Below are 21,121 nucleotides of genomic sequence, written 5' to 3' on the forward strand. Positions count from 1 at the left end.
TTTTGAGACGGAGTCTCGCTCTGTCGCCCAGGCTGGAGTGCAGTGGCCGGATTTCAGCTCACTGCAAGCTCCGCCTCCCGGGTTCACGCCATTCTCCTGGCTCAGCCTCCGGAGTAGCTGGGACTACAGGCGCCCGCCACCTCGCCCGGCTAGTTTTTTGTATTTTTTAGTAGAGACGGGGTTTCACCGGGTTAGCCAGGATGGTCTCGATCTCCTGACCTTGTGATCCGCCCGTCTCGGCCTCCCAAAGTGCTGGGATTACAGGCTTGAGCCACCGCGCCCGGCCTAACCACCTGATTTTCTTGGCCAGGACTCTACAACAGTAAGAGAGTTACAAAATCTTCTCCAATGGAGAATGCATTCTAAGCCAGCACACACTCTCAATGCGTGTGCGCACACACACACAGTCTGACTACTGGGCCACACAGCCAGGAAGGGTACACCTGGGATTGGAACCGCTACCCTCCCCTCCAGCCGGCCCTGCCCTGCCCAGCTTGTTTTGACTCAGGCGTCCCTTCCTCCCCATCCTCTCTGGCCCTCGACCAAATGGGCTCCCACTGAAAACTCAGTTTGTGCTGCCGTCCTCTCCCCTCCCCCAGATAATTTCCCTAGGAGGAGGTGTGTGCATGAGCTTGAGGGAGGTTTTTAATTAGCTGCACGCAATTCCCACCCTTGCCTTCGGTGAGCCTCTATAAACATTTGCATGTCCATAGAACTTTATTAGCAAGCCACAAAGCCAGGCAGGAAAAACGCACAATCTCTCATTAAGGGGCAATGTGACTAATGACGCATCAAATGAGTAACCATTATTGCACTTAAATCCAAATTAAAAATCCTGCTATGAGACAGGTCACTCCCTTTGCAGAATGAGATTCCCTAGGATTTCACCGAGGAGGGGAAACAGGAGCTGAAAGCACCTGCTGGGCTTGGTCTGCGAGAGAAGAGCTCGCAGCTAAGGAAGGTGCTGGCCCTTCCTGGGGGGTGGGGGGGTCCGCTGCGCTCCCCAGAAACACCCGCCTGCCCAGTCTCCCTCGGGCGGCTCCCTCAGGACCCAGGGAGAAGGGATCTTACACACAGAGCTGCCAGCTCAGAGCTGAACCAAGATTTCCCGAATCCTTAACATGGTGGCCCCTTCCACTCTGGCCAGGCCCAATGCACATCACCCACTTCTAGGGCTTCCAGAGGGCAGCACGAGGGTCCTGGACTAGGGAGGAAGAGACCCAGGAGATTGCAGGGCCCCTTTCCCACTGAGGACTGCAGTTCAGGACACCCCCAGCCTATATCCAGGGCCTTGACTGCAACCTTGCCCGACTTGGGACCCAGTGGGGACTCGCTGGGTGAACTCCAGTTGTTCCCCGGCCCTCTCTGGGCCTCTGCAGTGCAGCCCCGCCTCCTCCCTGGCAGCGGCTCGGGGGGGACTCCATCCTTCACCTTCCTGACTTCCCGGGAATTTCTGCCTGCAAAGCTGCAGGGGGCCTATGTGGGGCCACCCTAGGGTCACCCCTAGGGAGCATTGTCAGAGGGGGTGCTGAACAGGAGGATGAGACCTGGAGCCCACCCACTCCAGCCTGCCCACCTGAGGCTGCCTGTTTGGGAAGGACGGGTGGGGTGGCTGCGGGTAGGAAGCCCCTTTCTGGGCTGTGCTCAGGGGAGCTGCTCTCACCCTGCTTCCTGCTCCCAAAGAGCTTTTGGGCCCTCAAATGTGCCTTCTGCTGCATCGCTTATGTGTCTAAGAGGCACAAACAGAGCACCTCCTGTGTGCCAGGCACAGTTCTGTGCCCCATCAGGGAGGCAACAGCTAAAGGGGAGTGAGGGCTGGGGGCGGGGGTAGAGGCAGGCGCCAAAGAGGGGTGCCCTCTGTTCCGACCTGGCCAGCCTGCCCTAGTGACCACTTGGACCACCAGCCTCAGGGCCCCAGGCTGATTCATACGGAATGCCCTGGGAAGGAGTCCCCTTAGAGGGCCACCTGGTGCGACTCTGGACCGGTGTCTTAGTGCTCGGTGCAGGGACGGGTGGGCGCCTGCGAGGCTCCTCCTTCCTCAGCACCCTCCAGGATGCCCGACAGGTGAGCATGGGCCCTTGGCACCGTGTGGCACAGCACAGCTCGGCTCGGCTGGACAGCCAGGTGCGGCCAGGGTCCAGGACCACAGTGGAGAGCAACGCAGCCACGCCCCCTTCCCCCTCCCAAATTTAGGTCATGCCAATGATTGCGTCTGACTTAGGAGACACTGTGGGGCTCAGGGAGAGGACCCCAACACAGGCCTCCCCAGCCCAGCCTCTCCTGGGTCAGGTGCCCTCCTGCTTCTGGCCTGTGGGGGCTCCAGGCGATCTGTCACAAGAGGCCAGTTTTACCCAGCTGAAGAGCTTGAAGGTGCCGTCTGCAGGGAGGGGCCTATGTCCACCCTCAGAGTAATGGGAACCTGGGCAGGAAAACGCCACAGGAGCCCAGGCCCCGTGCAGCTCCTGCAGGCGCTAACAACGCCTCTGCCCTGAGCTTGTGCTGAGATGGTCTCCAGATCCCCGTGGTCACTGCAGTCCCCAGGCTGGGACGGAGTCCGGGTTGGAGGACAGGAAGCTGGAGAGAGCTCCCTCCAGTTCACATTTCCCGCCAGTCCCACTCCCACAGACGAGCCATCATCCCAGGGGCTACGGAGGAGAGAGGTGAGACCCGGGGGCAAGGCCAGAGCCCAGTGGCCACCCCATCCCCAAGACCTGGTGACCTCCCTCCAGGAAGAGGAAGCACTGTGGGAGCTCCCAGGGTTGGTCAGTGATGCGTCATCAATGGTCTGGGTGCTGAATAATAAACCCAGGGCCTGAGCGGCCTGTCAGGCTGACACCTCCCCCCAGGAAGTGCTGGAAGACAGTGCACCCTCAGCTGGCTGGGCTGGGGGACCCACCTGGAAGCAGAGACTCCAGTGCAAGACTTGGGGAGACCATTCCCCCACCAGGGGCCCCAGCAGCTCCAGGGGCAGCTGGGGCCACAGACTAGCCTGGACTCCACTGTCCTGCTCCAGACTAAAGCCCACCGAGATTCAGCTGTCATCCATCTCGGGGGACCCTCAGAGGGAGAGCACAGAGAAAGCGGGGAGGATGCAGAAAAGGGCAGGGGACAGGGCTATGCAGCACAGCGCAGTAGCCTCCGCCGAAGACAGGCCTCAACCTGCCCCACGGGAACCACATCAGAGCTGTTCCCACGAGGGCAAGCGGGTTTGTGTCCACAAGTCAGTCAGTCATGCCTGTGGGCTGCTCTGGAAGGGGGTGCGAACTCGGCACTGTGTAATGACATTGTGAGTTCACCGTCTGTCTGCGTGGCTGGACAGGTGTGGTTCACCTCCCAGGCCAAGCCCAGGGCTGGCACACAGTTGGTCACTGGTTCTCAAATGGGGGTGGCTCTGCCCCTAGAGGACAACTCGCAGTGTCTACAGACACTTTTTAGTGTCAGCTTGGGCATGGGGTGGAAGACCCCCGGAGGGTAATGCAGGGCAGGTATTCTGGGGCGAGCAGTCTCAGGACGGGGAGAAGGGGACAGAGATGAGACCATGTGGAGGCCTGAGAGCCGGCAGGAGAGTGGCCGGTGCCTAAAGGGCCTGGCTCCACGGGTCTTTGGGCACAGGTGGGAACTCAGTTCACCCAGCAGTTCCCCAGTCCCATGCCCTGTCCAGCAGGGATCTGGCTGCAGCCCAGGGCGCCTGGCATGGTGACTCATGCTGGCCCTCAGAACTGTGCAACCCACACAGAGCCCTCAGCCCAGTACCCACCCAGCTCAGCAGCGCTGGAGACTTCCCTCAAGGACCTAGGCAGCTTCCCACCAGGAGCCACAGCTGGGTGGGCATGTGGGCCCTGGCCTCGTCTCCACTAACTCACGTAGCCTTGCAAGCCTCTCCTCCCTCCATGCACTGCAGGTGTCTCGCTTCGAAGCGGGGATCAGCACCAGACCTGCCGCCCTCCAGAGGCAGGAGGATCCCAGGCACCTGGGCAAGGTGCATGACAAGGTGCTCGCACCATGGGGAGCCCTCAGGAGGCAGTCGCTGCATGACTCTCTTGCTATTATTTTGCAAAGCTGGAAGTTTTGCCAGTAACGCCAGCTCGAAGAGAGGGCAGATCCCAAGAAGACTCCAAAGGTAGGGCCAGCGCAGCCTGGGAAGGAAGTGCTCCCAGGAAAGAATGGGAGGGTGCTGGGGACGGGGTTGGGGGGGGGGGACAGAGCACACAGCAGCGCACAGCACTCAAAGCAGCCTCCCGACCCCCACAAACAGCACTGCAAACACGCCCCCCACCGGGCAGCTCTACCTGAAGCCAGCTTCTCGGGCGGCCATAGGGGCGGGGCAGCTAGAAGGAAGGAGAACAGTGTCACCCAGTAAATGCCAACCATGCCCATCACTCTGCCCAGTGCCTTCCCTGGACACCTATCAGCCCAAAGCCACCAGGACCTCAGCTGAGCCGGAGTGGTTTTCCCACACCGAAGGCCAGGGCTGGGGCTCGCCAAGGCAACTCCAGGAGCTCCATGTCTTCAGAAACTCCAGATTCACAAGGACTCACTGAGTACCTGCCATGTGCCTGGCACTGGGTCCCTAGGAGCGCCGACCACCCCCCCAGAGCCCACCCCAAAACTCACACCAGGGTGAAGCCACCCCAAGTGCCCTGCTACCCTCCCAGGGAAAAGCAACCGTTTGAGAGGCTCTGGGATGGGGTGCCCCAGCCTAGAGGCACCCCAAGATCCCAGCAGCTCAGAGAGGCCAGGTGGGGGAGGCACACCCTATCTGGCCCCTGTTCTAGCCTCAAGGCGAAGATGACCTGCAAGGTCGCACACAAGAGCTACACAGTCATACCAACTGGATTTATATTCTTTTTCTTCCTTCATTTTGAGAGAACTCATTTGTAGAGGAAACAACACACACTGGGGCGTGTTAGGGGGGCAGGGGGAGGGAAAGCACAGGAAGAACAGCTAATGCATGCTGGGCTTAATACCTAGGCCATGGGTTGATCTGTGCAGCAAACCACCACAGCACACGTTTACTTATGTAAGAAACCTGCACGTCCCGCACATGTACCCCAGAACTTAAAATAAAAGTTGATAGGAAAAAAAGGAAAAAAGAACAAAGGGGCTGCCACTTCAGCTGGGGGTCCAGTGACATCTTCCCAATCTGCACTCAGATCAGGCGGTAGAGATGAAGGGTGCGGCCATGTGTGGCTGATGTCACTTACCCGTGGCTGGCACTGCTCTTCCCCTGGTCCCATGTCATTTCACACCCGAAATCCCATTTTTCAAACTCAGGTGTATGCACCATTCAGGGCCATTCGGCCTGGGACTGATGAGGTAACACGCAGACCAGGTCTTGTCCACCACGAGGACCATCCCTCCCTTCCCAGGTCCCTCTGCAGGCCCATTACTTGTTCCAGTGAGGTAAGTGAGGGACAGGCCTGTGGGAGGCTTTGAGGTGTGTAGTTTTTTTGTTTGTTTGTTCGAGATGGAGTCTCACTCAGTCACCCAGGCCGGAGTGCAGTGCTGCAATCTCGGCTCACTGCAACCTCTGCCTCCAGGTTTCAAGTAATTCTCCTGCCTCAGCCTCCCAAATAGCTGGATTACAGGCGCCGGCCACTACGCCAGCTAATTTTTGTATTTTTTTAGTAGAGACGAGGTTTCACCATGTTTGCCAGGCTGGTCGCAAACTCCTGATCTCAGGTGATCTGCCTGCCTTGGCCTCCCAAAGCGCTGGGATTACAGGCGTGAGCCACTGCGTCCAGCTGAGGGGTGCAGATTTGCAAAAACCTAAATCCTACCTTGGCTGAGTAAGCCAGAGCAGCTCCTCAACTTTCCGGGCCTCTGTTTGTCTGCACATAAACTGGTGTCAGGCGGAGGCTGGCAGAGGCTACGGCTGGCCCACAATGGACAGGAAAGATCATGGTGGTTAACCCGCCACCCTTACCACTGACCACTCAACTCCCAGTCCTTTCCACAATTTGCCTTTTCATTCTCTGAACAATGTATGTGTCAGACACCATTAGTGTCCCCATTTTGCAGAGGAGGAAACTGAGGTGCAGAGAGGTTAAGTGACCTGTCCAGTGCCACTCTGCTGGCAGGTGGCACCAGTGAGACTTGAACCAGGCCCTCTGGCACTGGCATCCTGCACTTGGCCTGTCAGCCCTGGTGACTCTCCCCCAGCATCTGGCTCACGGTGGACACTCCTTACACTGCTGGTTCTAGGGCATGGAGGTGGAACTTCCTGTCTCCATTCTGCCCACGTTGCAAGACTGACCATCTGTTCATTGGCTGGAAGGCTGGAAACAGGGGGTTTCCTCTCTGGGCAATGTACAGGCTGGACTGACTCTGAGGTTCGACTAAGGAAGCGTTTAATGTCCTCCAGAGACCCAGAGACTATACTGCCTATAACAGAGGTGACAGGGGCAAGGCTGCCAACCCAAGACACCAAACACACAGAGCAGGGAAGGGCTCAGAGCCTGCTACCAAGGCATGGACATGCCGACCAACAGATAAGCCCACGTGGACCACCGCGAGGCCAGCATCTCCGGAGGAACCCGGGCTCTGGACAGCCCATCCTCCTTGGGACACAGAACTGAAGCGCTGGCCATGGGTTGAGACAGTAGCAGATTGATCCCCTCGCCCCCCGCCTGGATGGGCTCAGAACTCAAAGGACAAAGAGCAACGGTTCCCTCGGGGACGGGCCAGGCCCAAGGGGCAGCAGAGGGCACATGGTCAGCCGGACCGCGAAAGATCCCAGGCCCTTGGGACCACCCGGGGTGCTTCCCAGGGGCCTCGTCACGCTGTGCTGGGCATTCCCATCACCCCTGTCTCCCAGGTGAGGACCCTGAGGCTCTGGGAGAGAGAGGATTTCACCTGAAGCCACACAGCAGGTGAGCGCTGGGGCGGGGGCTATTGGAGTTTACAGGGAGAAGAGCCTGTCTACAAGCCGGAGAGAGGCCTCGGAAGGAGCCAGCCCTGCTGATACCTCGATCTCAGACTCCCACCTCCAGGACTGTGAGGAAATACATTTCTGTGGTTTAAGTCCCCCAGTCTGTGCAACTCTGTTATGGCAGGCCTACCAGACGAATACAACATCCATGTCAGGAAATCCACCGTCACCCAGACCTCAGTTTCCCCATCTGTGCCTGGTGTGAATTCTGGGTCTCTTTCAGCAGCCTTTTGGTACGTGGCAGGCCAGGGGAGAGGTGGGCACGGGGTGGGGAGGGGGCGGGAGGAGGGGGCGCCGGGGGCCCTTCAGTCACCAGCCCAGACCCCAGCCTCGCTCCCCAAGCCGGCCCTCTGGTCTAGGGAGAGAGAATATTAGGAGAGCTCCTTGCTCTTTTGTAAAGCTGGCTTTTTTTGGCGCACAACGGAGGCTTCATTTATCAGCCCAGCAGGGGAGTTAACGAGAGGCCCCAGCGTCAATTACAGCCGCCCCCAGCCCAGCCCGGCTGGGCACAGAGAATCCACAGGAAAAATAATAACGCGCACGGAGTCTTGAGATGAATCATCGCGGAGGAAGCAGCTGTGTTGATGAAATTTTAAAGCCAACATGAGAAAGAAAATACGAACAGCAATACAGTAATTGAGTCTGTGAACATGCTGGCACATTTTTAATTAAAGCTATTTTGGAGTTAAATAGAGGCCATGGGTGGGGGGGGGGGTGGGACCGTGGGGAGTGGGAATCCGGGGAGGCTCCCTATCCTCCCACCCAAACCCCAAAGCCACGTCACCTTATGATATTCCAGAGAAGAGCACGCCTCTGCCCTGCTTTTCACCAACAGGAAGAGTCCCTGCTTTGCAAAGAGATGGGGGTTTCTGTACAACTTGATTTCCCTGACAAGATTTAAATGCCAGAATCACAGAATCTCACGAGCCAGAGTCCGTGAGGCTTAGGACAGCATCTCATTCAAGGCTGCGATCTCTTTCTTCAAGATTCCCGGCTAGGCGCGGTGGCTCACGCCTATAATCCCAGCACTTTAGGAGGTCGAGGCGGGCGAATCACGAGGTCAGGAGATCGAGACCATCCTGGCCAACATGGTGAAACCCCGTCTCTACTAAAAATACAAAAAATTAGCTGGGTATGATGGTGGGCACCTGTTGTCCCAGCTACCGGGAGGCTGAGCCAGGAGAATGGCGTGAACCCGGCAGGTGGAGCTTGCGGTGAGCCGAGATTACACCACTGCACTCCAGCCTGGGCGACAGAGCGAGACTCCGTCTCAAAAAAAAAAAAAAAAAGATTTCCAAACATGGTCACCCAGCCATCTCTTGGTGACCTCCAAAGATGGTAACCTCACTACCTGCTGAAGCCCTCTCTTGGTTAAGTGGGCCTTCCTTATTGTGAGCAAGAAGAGCCTCCCCTCTTGGCCATGGAGACTGGACAGGGATCAGCCACAGGATCCCCAAGGCACATCCACCCAGTTCAACCATGCTGAGCACTGGAGACACAGATGTGGCCACTCAGGCCCTGCAGCCCTGTCCTGGAAAAGATGACAGTCCCACAGGGGTGGGGACCAGGATCCACAAGGATGGGTCATGACACCCTATCAGCAAAGGTGGGCAGCCCAGGGACTGAGAGAGCTCAGGGCAAGCACCAGGCCTCCTATGGGTAGTCAGGGAGGGCTGCAGACAGGAGGCCAGGAGAACAGAGACTAAGTAAACCCTATCTTCCTGGTGCCTCCCTGAGAACGGGGCCACCACTGTCCTCGCGGGCAGGGCCCTGCCATAAGCTCTCTTCACCTCCCCTATCCTCCAGGGGCCTCTCTGTGCATGTGAGTCCTGCAGGCTGGACAAGGTGGTGGTCAAGCAGGAACAAGGGTGAGACTGGCCTGCCAGCTCCCTGAGGGCAGGCCTCTGCCTGGCCAGCCCTGCATCCCCAGGGCCACGTACATAGTAGGTGGTCAGTTACACACTGAGTGAATGAGTGCCCACTTCTCAGTCGAGCAGAGACCTGGGAGAGAAAGTGGCCTAAGGATCCCCATAAAGCTGGTGCCACTGAAGCTGCCCCAGGAATCCAAAGGCAGGCTTGGGACCCACTGCTGCCCCTCCCTCACCCTGCCTCTCTGTCTCTCTCTCCTGTATGGCTCAGCACAGCAGTGCCCTCCTCCGTGGCCAGCAGGAACCCTGCCCATGATCCCAGCTCCTCTAGTTCCTCCTTTTTTCTTTTTTGAGGTGGAGTCTCACTGTTTCCCAAGCTGGAGTGCAATGGCGCAATCTCGGCTCACTGCAACCTCCGCCTCCCCGGTTCAAGCGATTCTCCTGCCTCAGCCTCCCAAGTAACTGGGATTACAGGCATGTGACACCACGCAAGGCTAATTTTTGTATTTTTAGTAGAGACGGGGTTTCACTGTGTTGCCCAGGCTGGTCTCAAATTTCTGACCTCAAGCGATCTGCCCACCTCAACCTCCCAAAGTGCTGGCTTTACAGGTGAGAGCCACCACACCCAGCCGTGGCTCCCCTGGCTCTGCTGATGCCATGGGCTCTGGGGATGCCACCAGTTCCTGGAGCCTCAGTTATGAGGTTCAGGGGCCTCCACTGCAGCATGGGGACAGGGTGAGGAAACCATGCAAGCACCAGGGGCCAAGGCCCCAGCAGCATACATCTGCCCTCTTTCAGGGTGCTGGGTATGGCCGTGACACCACTTGCTGGGAGCCCCGGGGCAAGACCTTTGCCTGCTGCAGAGTCCATGCTGAGAAAGCAGCTAGGGATGGGCCCTGGGTGCCCTCCTGCCACACCACACAGAGATACAAGCTCCTTCAGCCACCACTCTAGCAGCATGGCTTGACCGGGCATCATTTGGGGAGAAAGCAAATTTCTGCTAAGGAAACGAAACATTTTGCTCCCTTTTCCTACTGATGATCTCTGAGTTCCGCACCCTGGTTGTATGTAACAACAAGCAGACAACAGCAGGTTTCTGCCCCTAAATTCCAGTCCAACTGCCTGCAGCCAGCAAGCCTGCGTCCAGGCAAGCGCCAGCAGCTCCCCAGTTATCAGGATCTGATGTTGGTGCCCTGCAGGCCTGGCCCACAGATGAGGATGTGAACAGAGCCCTGCTGCTACCCCCAGGGAGCAGGTGGCAGCAGGCCTGGGGAGGGAGAGAGCCCTGGGCAGAGCCAGCCACTCCATCCTTGGGGCTCAAGGCTGAAGCTGCCATCCACCTCCACCTGTGCACAAGTGGGTGCAGGGCAGGCAGACACAACTTATGGTGGAGGGCCCCCTGTGAGACCAGGAGCACCCCAGGAAGGAAGGCAGAAAGAAGGGCTGCTCCTCCACAGCCCACTTGGGTTCAGGTTTTCTGCAAGTACACGGTCAGGAACTGGGGTGTATTTTTCCAGTGGGACACCATGGCCTGCAGGGGCCAAGGGGTGAGGCACACTCCTGTCCTTGTGGAAACAGGACCATGAGCTGCTCTCTGGTTGGACTGCGGAACACACTTCTCATAGAAATAACACTGCAGGGCCGGGCGTAGTGGTTCACGCCTGTAATCCCAGCACTTTGGGAGGCTGAGGCGGGAGGATCACCTGAGGTCGGGAGTTCGAGACCAGCCTGACCAACATGGTGAAACCCCTGTCTCTACTAAAAATACAAAATTAGCTGGGCATGGTGGCGCATGCCTGTAATCCCAGCTACTCGGGAGGCTGAGGCAGGAGAATCACTTGAACCTGGGAGACAGAGGTTGCGGTGAGCTGAGATCACACCATTGTACTCCAGCCTGAGCAACAAGAGCGAAATTCTGTCTCAAAAAAAAAAAAAAAGAAAGAAAAAGAAAGAAAGAAAGAACACTGCAAACAGCATCCCAAATTCAGAGCTGGAGCTTCCAACCCACTTCTCCACAGGAACAATGAGACAAAGAAACTCCAGATCAGGGCAGACGCGTGAGGTCGCTGACCCGGGGGCCTGAGCTTCAGCCACCAGAGCATGGTCCTGGCCCTCACTCTGCAGAGCAGTAGCCCCCTGCCACCACCCAGAGGCAGGACTCCCTCTCCTACACACTGCATGGGGACTTTCTCCAAAGCAAAGGTCCCTGAGCCACGACCTTCTCCTGGTGTCACTTCTGCCTGCAGCGCCCACACACCCTCCTTAGCAACCACAATGGCCCCACCAGGCCTGCAATGGAAGGCTTGCGTCTAGGGAGCCCTGCTCCACAGACAGGTGCGACCCCAGCCCCTCCTGCCCTCACCAGCCCTGGGAAGCCAGCCCGGCCTGTGGCCAAAGCCCTTCGCCACAGGGCACCTGACAGCAAGGCATGAAATTACAAAAGCCAGCCTTGCCATTCAGAGCTTGGCTATGCACTTGCACGTGTATGTTGGGGTAGGGGGGCGGGTGGGAGCGGGGTGGAGGAGAGTTCGCAAGAGGCCAAATGGGGAACATGTACCCTGCTAAGTCCCACCAGGCCCTGGGAACCTACCCCACGGCCCACGCAGTGGGGGCCTGAGGGGATGACCTCAGTGGGAGCTATGCTCCCTGCAGGGCCCGTGAGCCTCCCAGCAGCTGCCCAGTGGGCAGAGAGGGTGCCATGGAATTCCTGAGCTGGGCACTGGGCACCAAGCCTGGCTGGTCACCTAGCAACAGGGCCAGGCAGCTGAGCCATCCCTGTGGTTGGTTCCCAGAGAAACGCTTTGGGTATCCCAGGCTGACCGCTCATGGCCCAGTGGGAAGAGCAGGAAGAGGGAGACTGGGATGAAGCCAGGGATGCGCAGGAGGGCTTGGAGGCTGGGGGAGTGAGCAGCTTGAGGGGCCGCCAAGCCAGCTCGCCCCCAACACCCAATCGAGACTGTCCACAGCCTCCTCTCGGCAGCCCCCATGCCTGCCCCACCTGCAGCAGGGAAAGCCCTTGTCCTGGCAGTCACATGTCCCCTCCAAGCTCCAGCCACACTCAAGAGGCACAGACCCTCATCCAACCCCACCTACCCCCTGCAGCCGACCCCTCCCATACTGTGCCGCTGCTGCCCAGCTCTGCACAGGGTAGCAGCCTCATCTGTCTGTGGGTGAGGCCGGGCCCAGGAGGGAGGAGGGGACCCCAGCCCAGGGAGGAAGCGGCCAGTAAGTCCAGCATGGCAGAGGCGGGGAGGCTTCCATGTAAGTCTGCCCCATCTCCTGCCTGGATCTGCCCATCTGCCAGAGGAGTGAAGCAGCCCATGTCTTCACCAACTGGGTGTTGTCCACCCTCTCAGTCCCTGGGCCAGCCCCGAGGAGCTCGCATACCGGGCAGTCAGCATGGAGGGCTGGGCGGAGGGAAGCCCAGAGGCGTGGGAGCCAGGGTTAGGTCCCTGGCCCCACTTTCCAGGAGGTGACGGGTGGCAGTGGGAGCAGGTCGGGGGAGGGCATGGGTCCCAAGGGGAAGGGTGCCCTGGGTGAGCTGGAGGGGTGGGCGCTGGGTCGCAGTCCTCAAGGCAGCGCCACCCACAGCCGGCCTACCTGTGCGAGGAGCTTGTCACCCTCCAGCAGCCTCACTTTGCTCTCCAGTTGCCTGATGTAGGTGGATGAGGGATCTGGAAGGACACAAGAGGAAGGGGGACATTAGCCTCCAGCAGACTCCGTCCCCAGTGCAACCACAATGGCCCCACGAGGCCTGCAATGGAAGGCTTGCGTCTAGGAAGCCCTGCTCCACAGACAGGTGAGACCCCAGCCCCTCCTGCCCTCACCAGCCCTGGGAAGCCAGCATGGCCTGTGGCCAAAGCCCTTCGCCACAGGGCACCTGACAGCAAGGCATGAAATTACAAAAGCCAACTGGCCTCACGCCTGGCATGGAAGGTTTGGGTCTGAGGAGTCCCACCCCACAGCCAGGTGAGACCCTAGCACCCCGTGTCCTCATCCGCCCCTCCGGAAACAGCATGGCCTGTGGCCAAAGCCTTCCCGCCATAGAGCACCTGACACCAAGGCATGACACACAGAGGCCAGCCTTGCAGGACCCACCGGCCGCCCTCACTGTGGGCCTCTGAGCTGTTGTCAGGACCTTCAGGACCTGTGGAAAGGTGAGGGGCGGGTGGCCTCGCCAGCCTGTGCTGGAGCAAGTCCTTCAGCTTCCAAGATGCTGCAGGCTCAAACGGAGCTCTCCTAAACACAGCCAGGTCACAGCTCACCCCAGGGTCGGGGTCCGGGGAGCCCCCTCCCCTACACAGTGGGGAAACAGCCTCCTGAACTTGCCAAGTCAGCATCTGGGATCCTTCACCTCATCACCCAGGAACTTCTCACAGGAGACACGTGCCTGCAGCATATGCTGCAGGTGAGCAGCCACCTTCCCCATACGACAGTCAGGAACCCCGTGGAACCCCCCGGTCACGTGTCCTCAGTTTCTGACCTCAGGCTAAGGGAGCCCAATCTGTGCAGACCACTGGTGCAGGTGAAATTCACCCACCCTCACCACTGACCCTGCCTTCCAGTCACGTCAGGAAAACACAAAAATATCCCATCCCCACCCCCACACCCAACCATCCCACACCCCTGGTCCTGCCTCCCCCCAGGCTAGGAGTCAGCTCAGCCCCCAGGATGCCCAGAGCAAACCCTCAGGGCAGAGGGCTGGGGGAAGGGAGGAGAGGCAGGAACGGGACGGAGGCAGAACACCGGCCGGGTCACCCAGCGACAGCAGGTTTGGAAAAGAGGCAAGGGGGTGGCAAGGCTGTCCCAAGCACTCCTGTGGGCCACGAAGCCACCTGGTAAGGGATGGGCTATTAACACCTCTCCCCGGAGATCACCTGGCCCAGATAGATGCCAGCCCAGATGCCCATCCACCCCGACGGCTGTCCACCCACTGGCCCACCCGACAGCAGGACGCAGGGTCTTCCCAGGTTCATGCCGCTGACCCTCGACTGCAGAAGCAGAGACATCAGCCCCTTTGACCACACACAGCCAGCTGTCTAGTCCCCATCACCACCTCGGGGCTGGGGATGGACTCTACAGGCTGTTAACATGCCTGGGGGTGCCGGGGCTTGGGTGCAGCTGGGGACAAGCCAGGACCGCCATGCCAACCACACGACCAATGAAGCATCTGTCCACCCCCAGCACGCCAATAACAGGATGCCTGGGAGCCCCCTACTCAGCCCTGGACCAGGCCCAGGGCCCAGCAGAGCCACTGGCCCAGCCACAGGCAGGAGCAGGTACTGGAGCCCCGCCCAGACACACTCACTGCTGGGGAACACTGCAAACCAGCCTCCCCTCCTCCTGCAGCCCAGTCACCTCCCAGGAATGTGGGGCCTTCTAGAGAGGAGAGAAGGGCGGCTCCCCATCCAGGCCCAGCCTCCCCGCCCTGCCAGGCAGGCCACCCCTGCCCCCAGGATGACCTCAGGCCCTCACACCTTACCAGCCCTGATCCCTCCCTCCCTGGCCTCAGTTTACTCATCACCCTGTCAATCCTGAAAAGCAGCTCCCATGCACACCCCAAGCAAAGAGGTGTGATGGCAAGAGGCCTCAGCATTCAGGCTGTGCTGTGTCCCTCTGAGCATGGAAAGATGGGGTGCAGCCTAGGCTCCCCAAACATTCATGTCCTATACCCCACTAACAGGAGGGCTCCCTGGAACACAGTCCCGGGAAGCAGTGACCAAGTAAACTGCAGAGACCCTTCCAGCTCCCTCACTCTGACAGAGCTAGGACAAGAACGCTCCAATGACTACAGACCCACGTGTGGTCTCCTTCTGGGTGCAGTCGGGTGGGGGGAGCCCACTGTCCCATATGGGACACGTGGTGCCCCCTGCATCTGGTGCCTTGCAAAGGACAAGCAGCCACCATCCTCATTTTCCAGGTACAGAGGCCACGAGGAACAAAGTGTTCCCACCACCAGCAGGTGAGCCTTCCAGCCCCTCTCCTCACCACCCAGGCCCACCCCACAGGTCAGTCTTTGGGACCCAGTGTTTCTGGCCGCCTTGGGCAGAGCTGACAGCCTCAGCCTTGGAAAGAAGCTGGCAGAGACTCAGAAAGAAGACGCCATTCCCAGTCACACCGCTCTCCCAAAGGCTCTCTGCAGTGCAATCCTCAGCACAGCCACAGGGCCCCTGCTCACCACAGCACCCCCATGGGACAGTGCTCCTGGGGGCAGCCCTGAGCCAGAGGACCCAGCCACTGTGTGTGACCAACAGCCCAAGACGGGCACTAACTTGTCCTCTGCCCTTCACTGCCACAGAACCATTCAGGAGGTGGGTGCAATTTCAGCCCGCCTCCCGCTGCTGGTTCCCACAGGGTGAGCAAGGAGCTAGCTCCCAGCACTTCCCTCTCGGTGAGCCCACAATTGGAGGAGGGGTGGGCTGAAATCCGAGTCCGCAGCTGCCCCGTCAGCCTCAGCACCCTCACTGGGTGCCCCTGCTCCAGTCTGAGCAGTCAGCCCCCTCAGATACAACTGGGGTTTCACACCCACCTCCCAGGAAGGGTTAAAGACAGTGATCAGGCTGGCAGGTGGCATCAGGAGAAGGGACACAGACAGGCCATCCCACAGGTCACCAACAACGCCCTGCCTGCCCATAGCCAGCACCTCACCTCAGGGCCCACAGGCCACCGTCCCCCACATTGGGCCACCTGTAGGCACAGACAGGTGGCCACACGCCCATGGCCCCAGACCAAGGGGCTGCCCCTGACAAACCCATCTGTTCAGGTTTCCCCTAAACCCCAGGCAGCTATGCAGAACAACATACACTGCAGACCGCCGGGCTTTGTTGGGTTTTTCTTTTAAATTTCAAAATAACAATATAACAGTCTTAAAACAGATTTTAGACCATCCAGTAATTCCAATGGAATCTATCCTAAAGAATTAATTCCAGGCTGGGTGTGGTGGCTCATGCCTGTAATCCCAGCACTTTGGGAGGCCGAGGCAGGTGGATCACCTGAGGTCAGGAGTTCAAGACCAGCTTGACCAACATGGTGAAACCCCCATCTCTAATAAAAATATAAAATTGGCTGGGCATGACAGCAGGCGCCTGTAATCCCAGCTACTCAGGAGGCTGAGGCAGGAGAATCACTTGAACCCGGGAGGCAGAGGTTGCAGTGAGCTGAGATCGCACAACTGCACTCCAGCCTGGGTGACAGAGCGAGACTCCATCTCAAAAAAAAATTAATTCTAATTATGAAGAAAGCAGACTGTTAGAGTGGCCAAAACTGGAAATAACTATTTGTCCAACAACAGCTGAGGGTTCTACCCTGTCATCATTACAATGATGTTTAGAAAGAGTTTGTCTCCTAAACAATATGGAAAAACACTTAAAATGCCAGTGGAAAGAACTGGACACAAAATGACATGCACAACGGCTACGATGTTTAAAAATATCCACGCATTGACGTGAGTTCAGGAAGGAAGTCCACAGAAATCCTGACTGTGCGGCTGCTCAGTTGAGGGAACCAGTGGGTTTTTATTTATTCACATCGTTTATTGTTAATTTTCAAATAATCGACTTCTAATCTAGTTCTGAAATCCTTCTTTCAGAAAAAAAGAATGGCCAGGTGCGGTGGCTCATGCCTGTAATCCCAGCACTTTGGGAGGCCGAGGCGGGCAGATCACCTGAGGTCAGGAGTTCAAAACCAGCCTGGCCAACATGGTGAAATCCCGTCTCTACTAAAAATATAAAAATTATCTGAGAATGGTGGTGGGCACCTGTAATGTCAGCTACTCGGAGGTTGAAGCAGGAGAATTGCTTGAACCCAGGAAGCAGAGGTTGCAGTGAGCCGACTGCGCTGCTGTACTCCAGATGGGCGACAGAGCGAGACTCTGTCTTTAAAAAAAAAAAAACAAAAAGGAGAACAGATTAAACTCTTGCACCTCCACATTACATGCATGGCCACCCACTGAAGCACCTGACATTTTAAACCCAGCACCCTGACCCTCTCCCACACTCAGCTCCCTGGAAGAGCTCTCCAGGCTGCCAGGAGCCAGTGAGCCAGGCATCAGTCACCCTTGGGTCAGGAGTAGGCATTCTGCAGACAGGAAGAACAAGAGTGATCCGGGCACTCCCAGTGGGGGCTGGAGAGCAGAAGACCCCGGGAAGGGCCAGCTCCTGGGGAGGACTATCCTTCCCGGCAGCCTCAAAACTCGTGATCCCACTGCGTGCCAAGCCCCAGCCTCTTGGAGATGAGCATGTAATTAAATTAATCCCAGGGTTTACAGTAATGAGCGCTGGAGCCACAGGGGAGGGGACATCACTTCGCAGCTTGGCTGCCTGAGGGCAAAATGAGGGAGGTGACCCTGGGCTGGCCTGGCCAAGGGGTCCCCTTGGGTGCTCCCCTAACCCCTCTGGGGGCCATTGGACCAATTCTGGGGGATTCCCTATCCAGTTGCCAACCGGGTAGGAGGGTGTCTCTCTACAATGTTCTTGTGTCCAGGAGCCAGACCTGAGCCCTCCTCACCCCGCCCTCTTCCTGGATCCCTTGCTCCCATGAGGAGGAGGTGGGGGGAAGCTGTGCAGCACAGTAGGCGGGAGTCACACAGCCTGCAGGTCTGCCAAGCCCTCCCCACTGGCGCTGTGCTGGCTCCATCCCAGGCACCCTGCGCTGGGTCCTGCCACTAGGACCAGGGCTCACTGGCCTTCTGGAAAGCTGTGAGGCAGGGGCTGAGTGGTATTGCCCCTCCTGGCCTGGTTTTCCCTCTGGCAAGATGATGTCACCTCCACCTCCCCTCCAGACGTTGCTGTGTCCAGACAGTAAGAACTGGGGGGCCAGAAGCCACGTCCCATCATCACCTCTGTGACCTTCCTTCCCTAGCTCAGCACTTGGCACAGTCAGCCCCCAGAAAAATATCTGCAGCCCCAATAGGAACTCATCCCTGGAGGGACCTGTTCTCAGCTACCTCCCTGGCTCCGTCCCACCAGCTCCCACCAGCAGGAGTAGCTGTGATGAGCTCCTCGGGAGTGCTCAGCCATGCATGTGACACAGCACCCCACACCCCAAGCTGGGGAACCCCAGACAAGGAGCTGCTGAGGCTACAGGGGGCACAGCATCCAGGGCTCTGGGCACACGCTCCTTGCATCTGACTCTGCGGTGCCTGACGCTCCTGTCTCACGCACGCCTCCCCATGATCTTATATCTCAGGGTGGGTGCAGACTCAGAGAGGAGGAATCAACTTCACGTGGGTTATGTGGGAGGCAACCCCAGGAAGCCCAGGTAGAGGGGTAGAGAAGGGAGGCAGGGAAGGGAAGGAGCCAGTGGAAGAGGCGTCCACCCTGCTGGTGAGCTCTAGGGCTCAGTCACCCCACCTGTCCAATGGCTCACCGGAAGTATTAATGTCCCAGCACTGCCCAAGAGGAGAATGGAGAGGAAGGGCTCCCTGGCAGAGCTGCAGGTGCCAGCAGGCAATACAGCCGTGGGCTCAGAAGCAGTTAGTGCCTAGGGATCGGGGCTGGGCGTCAACAGTGTCTGCGACCACTCAGGAGAAAATAATGGTTTATCCTCTCTCCATAGAAGGTGGAGGCTGGGAGCAAGGGAGCTGCAGTGACACACAGGGACACATGGTGACACCTGGTGATACACAGAGCCCGACTCTCCAGCTGCTGCACACCCTCCCCAGGTCTGCCTCCCAGCCCCTCCCCCTGCGCAAGGCCCTACAGCATGGCTTCCCAGCCCTGGTCAATTTCTGCAAGGTCTGGGGCCAGGCAGGGTTATGGCAGGTCATTAGCAGGAGACCTGGCCATTCCAAGCCGCGGGCCTCCATCAGGGCTCATGCCCAGCAACTCCATGGGCCCTGTGCAAGAGCGCTGATACCACTGTTCAGCGCAGCAGGTTGGCTGATTAAATCCCCTTCTCCTTCCACTTCAAGAGGGCTCAGCTGCAGCCTCAGGGCTGGTGGCTCCATGGGGTGGAAGGGCCTCATTAAACCAACACATACCTCCCACAAAGTGCAGAAACAAGGTGCAAAGGTGCACCAAGTAACACAGGGCAGGGCCAGGGAGAACCGGGCTCCAGGCTCTTAAGCCAGTGCTCTTGGTACCACCAGCTATGGGGAGCTCCAAGCACCAGGGACACAGAGACGCAGATTCCAGAAAAACCCGTCCATAACCACATTCATCTACCAAACAGCAATCGTGTGCCTTATACATATTAGTCCTCAACATTCCTCAGGGTGAGGCAGGTGACCAGGCCCCCAGTGTACAGATGAAGAAACTGAGGGTCAAGGAGGCAAAGTGGCAGCCACAGACCCAGGGAGTGGTGGCCTGGAGGCTCCGGGAAGCAGCCGGCCTCCTCTTCCCAGGCAGTCCTCCCCCAACTCTGGCTCAGCACCACCCATCCTGGGCTGGAGGCAACAGAAGAGCCACACTGGCCACACATCCTGCAGTGCCCCGTCCTAGCCAGCAGGCACTAGCCCTTGGCCGCTGCTTTCATCACGAGGTAGCCACTGCCCGCATGTCAGCCCAGTGGGTCCTGCAGCTGCATGTTCCTGGCTGCCCTACACCTCCAATGCATGAGCACCTCCGGGTTTCCCCCAGCAAGGCCTGGGGCGCTCTGCTTGTATGGGTTCACCAAAGCGCCCTGTGAGCTGGGCCAGCAGCGCCTGCGGATGGCCCCATCTTCTCCAGGGACTTGGGAGATAGCGCAACTCCAGGCCTGCCTACTCCCTGGATCCCGGCATTCCAAAGGGTCACCAAAGGACTGAAATTCCTTTTTTTTTTTTTTTTTTTTTTGTGATGGAGTCTCGCTCTGTCACCCAGGCCGGAGTGCGGTGGCGCAATCTCCACTCACTGCAAGCTCCGCCTCCCGGGTTCACGCCATTCTGCCTCAGCCTCCCGTGTGGCTGGGACTACAGGCGCCCGCCACCGCGCCCGGTTAATTTTTGTATTTTTAGTAGAGACAGGGTTTCACCGCGTTAGTCAGGATGGTCTCGATCTCCTGACCTCGTGATCCGCCCATCTCGGCCTCCCAAAGTGCTGGGATTACAGGCGTGAGCCACCGCGCCCGGCCCAAAGGACTGAAATTCTTGTAGAGCAGAGAGAATCCTCTAATCTGAGACCCAAAAGGAGAGTTATCGATTTCATCACAGTCCAGGCTACCAGTGGGGTGCTGAGTTCCCCATAATAGGGGGAGTGAAAGCAGCGGCTGAACAGTCTTGGTTCGGGCAGGAGCCTCTGGAACAACGAAGGTTCCCGGTGTGGCACAGGAAGCTGCTTACCTACCCCAGTTCCAGAAGAGCCAACTCTGCTCCCCCAATCTCCGCAGGACCCTGCCAGGCAGAACCCTGTCTTACAAAGGAAAAAAAGGAATGCTCAGCGTAGATGAGTCTGCCCCGGGTCACAAAGCCAGCCACCCACAGGACCAGTGGAGGGTGGGGGTGGGGGTGGGGGCGGGGGCAGTACATTATTGGTCAAAGGCACATCCCTTCCTGTGAGGGACCCTTGGCCTCATGAAGGAGCTGCAAGAATAACCACGTCTACTGCAAAGCAAAGAGTGGAGTAAGGAGGCGCGGCCCAGGAGAGAGGGGCAGAGAAAAGGAGTGTGCTGACCAGGGGAAATCCGGGCCTCCTTCCTGAAGGAGGTGACACTCGAGCTGAGCACTGAAGAGCAAGCAGGACTCTGACAGACAGATTGTGAGGATGGGGAGACAAAAGGCACATAAGAGCTGAGGGCACACCCTGAACAAAGGCAGGGAGGTGGATCCACAACAGGTCCAGGTACACCTGTGCTGTGCCCCTTAGCATCGATGGCCATGCCAATCCCAGCTGACATCAGCTCCTGGAAGGCATCACAGCTCTTGGAGGGGCAGGCTGAATGTGAAACGGGCATTATTTATGGATGAAGGCAAGAGGGCTGAGGAGGGCATTGGGTTCCTGTGAGGACAGCTTTTGGTGGTGGCTGCGTGGAGCCAGGCAGGCCTCAGTGCCCACAGCCCACAAATGGGCATGCTGGGTGTTGCAGGCCGAGGCAGCTGGCTGCAAGCTCAGCGATGCCTTCCAGTGCCCTGGGCATGGGAAAGAGTTCTCCCATCCACTTGGGGCATAGAGAAGAGAAGCATCTTTTCCCATTCGCACACACACATTTTGCGGAGTGCTCACCATATGCCAGCACACACTGAGCACAGCCCATCACACCAGGCTGATGAGGGACATCCTGTCACTGCTACCACTGTGTTATTGACAAGGTGCCTGAGACACAGCGATGTCAGGCAAGGCCAAGATCACCCAGTGGGAACCTTGCAGGGCTGGGATTTGAACCTGGGTCTGTCTACAGCCAAGGCTC

General features: G+C 58.3%; 1 protein-coding gene across 1 annotated transcript in view; it reads right to left on the bottom strand.

The window, feature by feature from the left end:
• Positions 1–21,121, bottom strand: part of CCDC85C (coiled-coil domain containing 85C) — a 93,394-nt gene that overhangs the window by 12,155 nt on the left and 60,118 nt on the right. Inside the window, exon 2 of the mRNA XM_025392055.1 lies at positions 12,401–12,474. Coding sequence (XP_025247840.1) covers positions 12,401–12,474 — 74 coding nt within the window. The remainder of the gene's footprint in view (positions 1–12,400; positions 12,475–21,121) is intronic.

The sequence above is a fragment of the Theropithecus gelada genome, chromosome 7b (assembly GCF_003255815.1).
Source record: "Theropithecus gelada isolate Dixy chromosome 7b, Tgel_1.0, whole genome shotgun sequence".
Taxonomy (NCBI): Eukaryota; Metazoa; Chordata; class Mammalia; order Primates; family Cercopithecidae; genus Theropithecus; species Theropithecus gelada.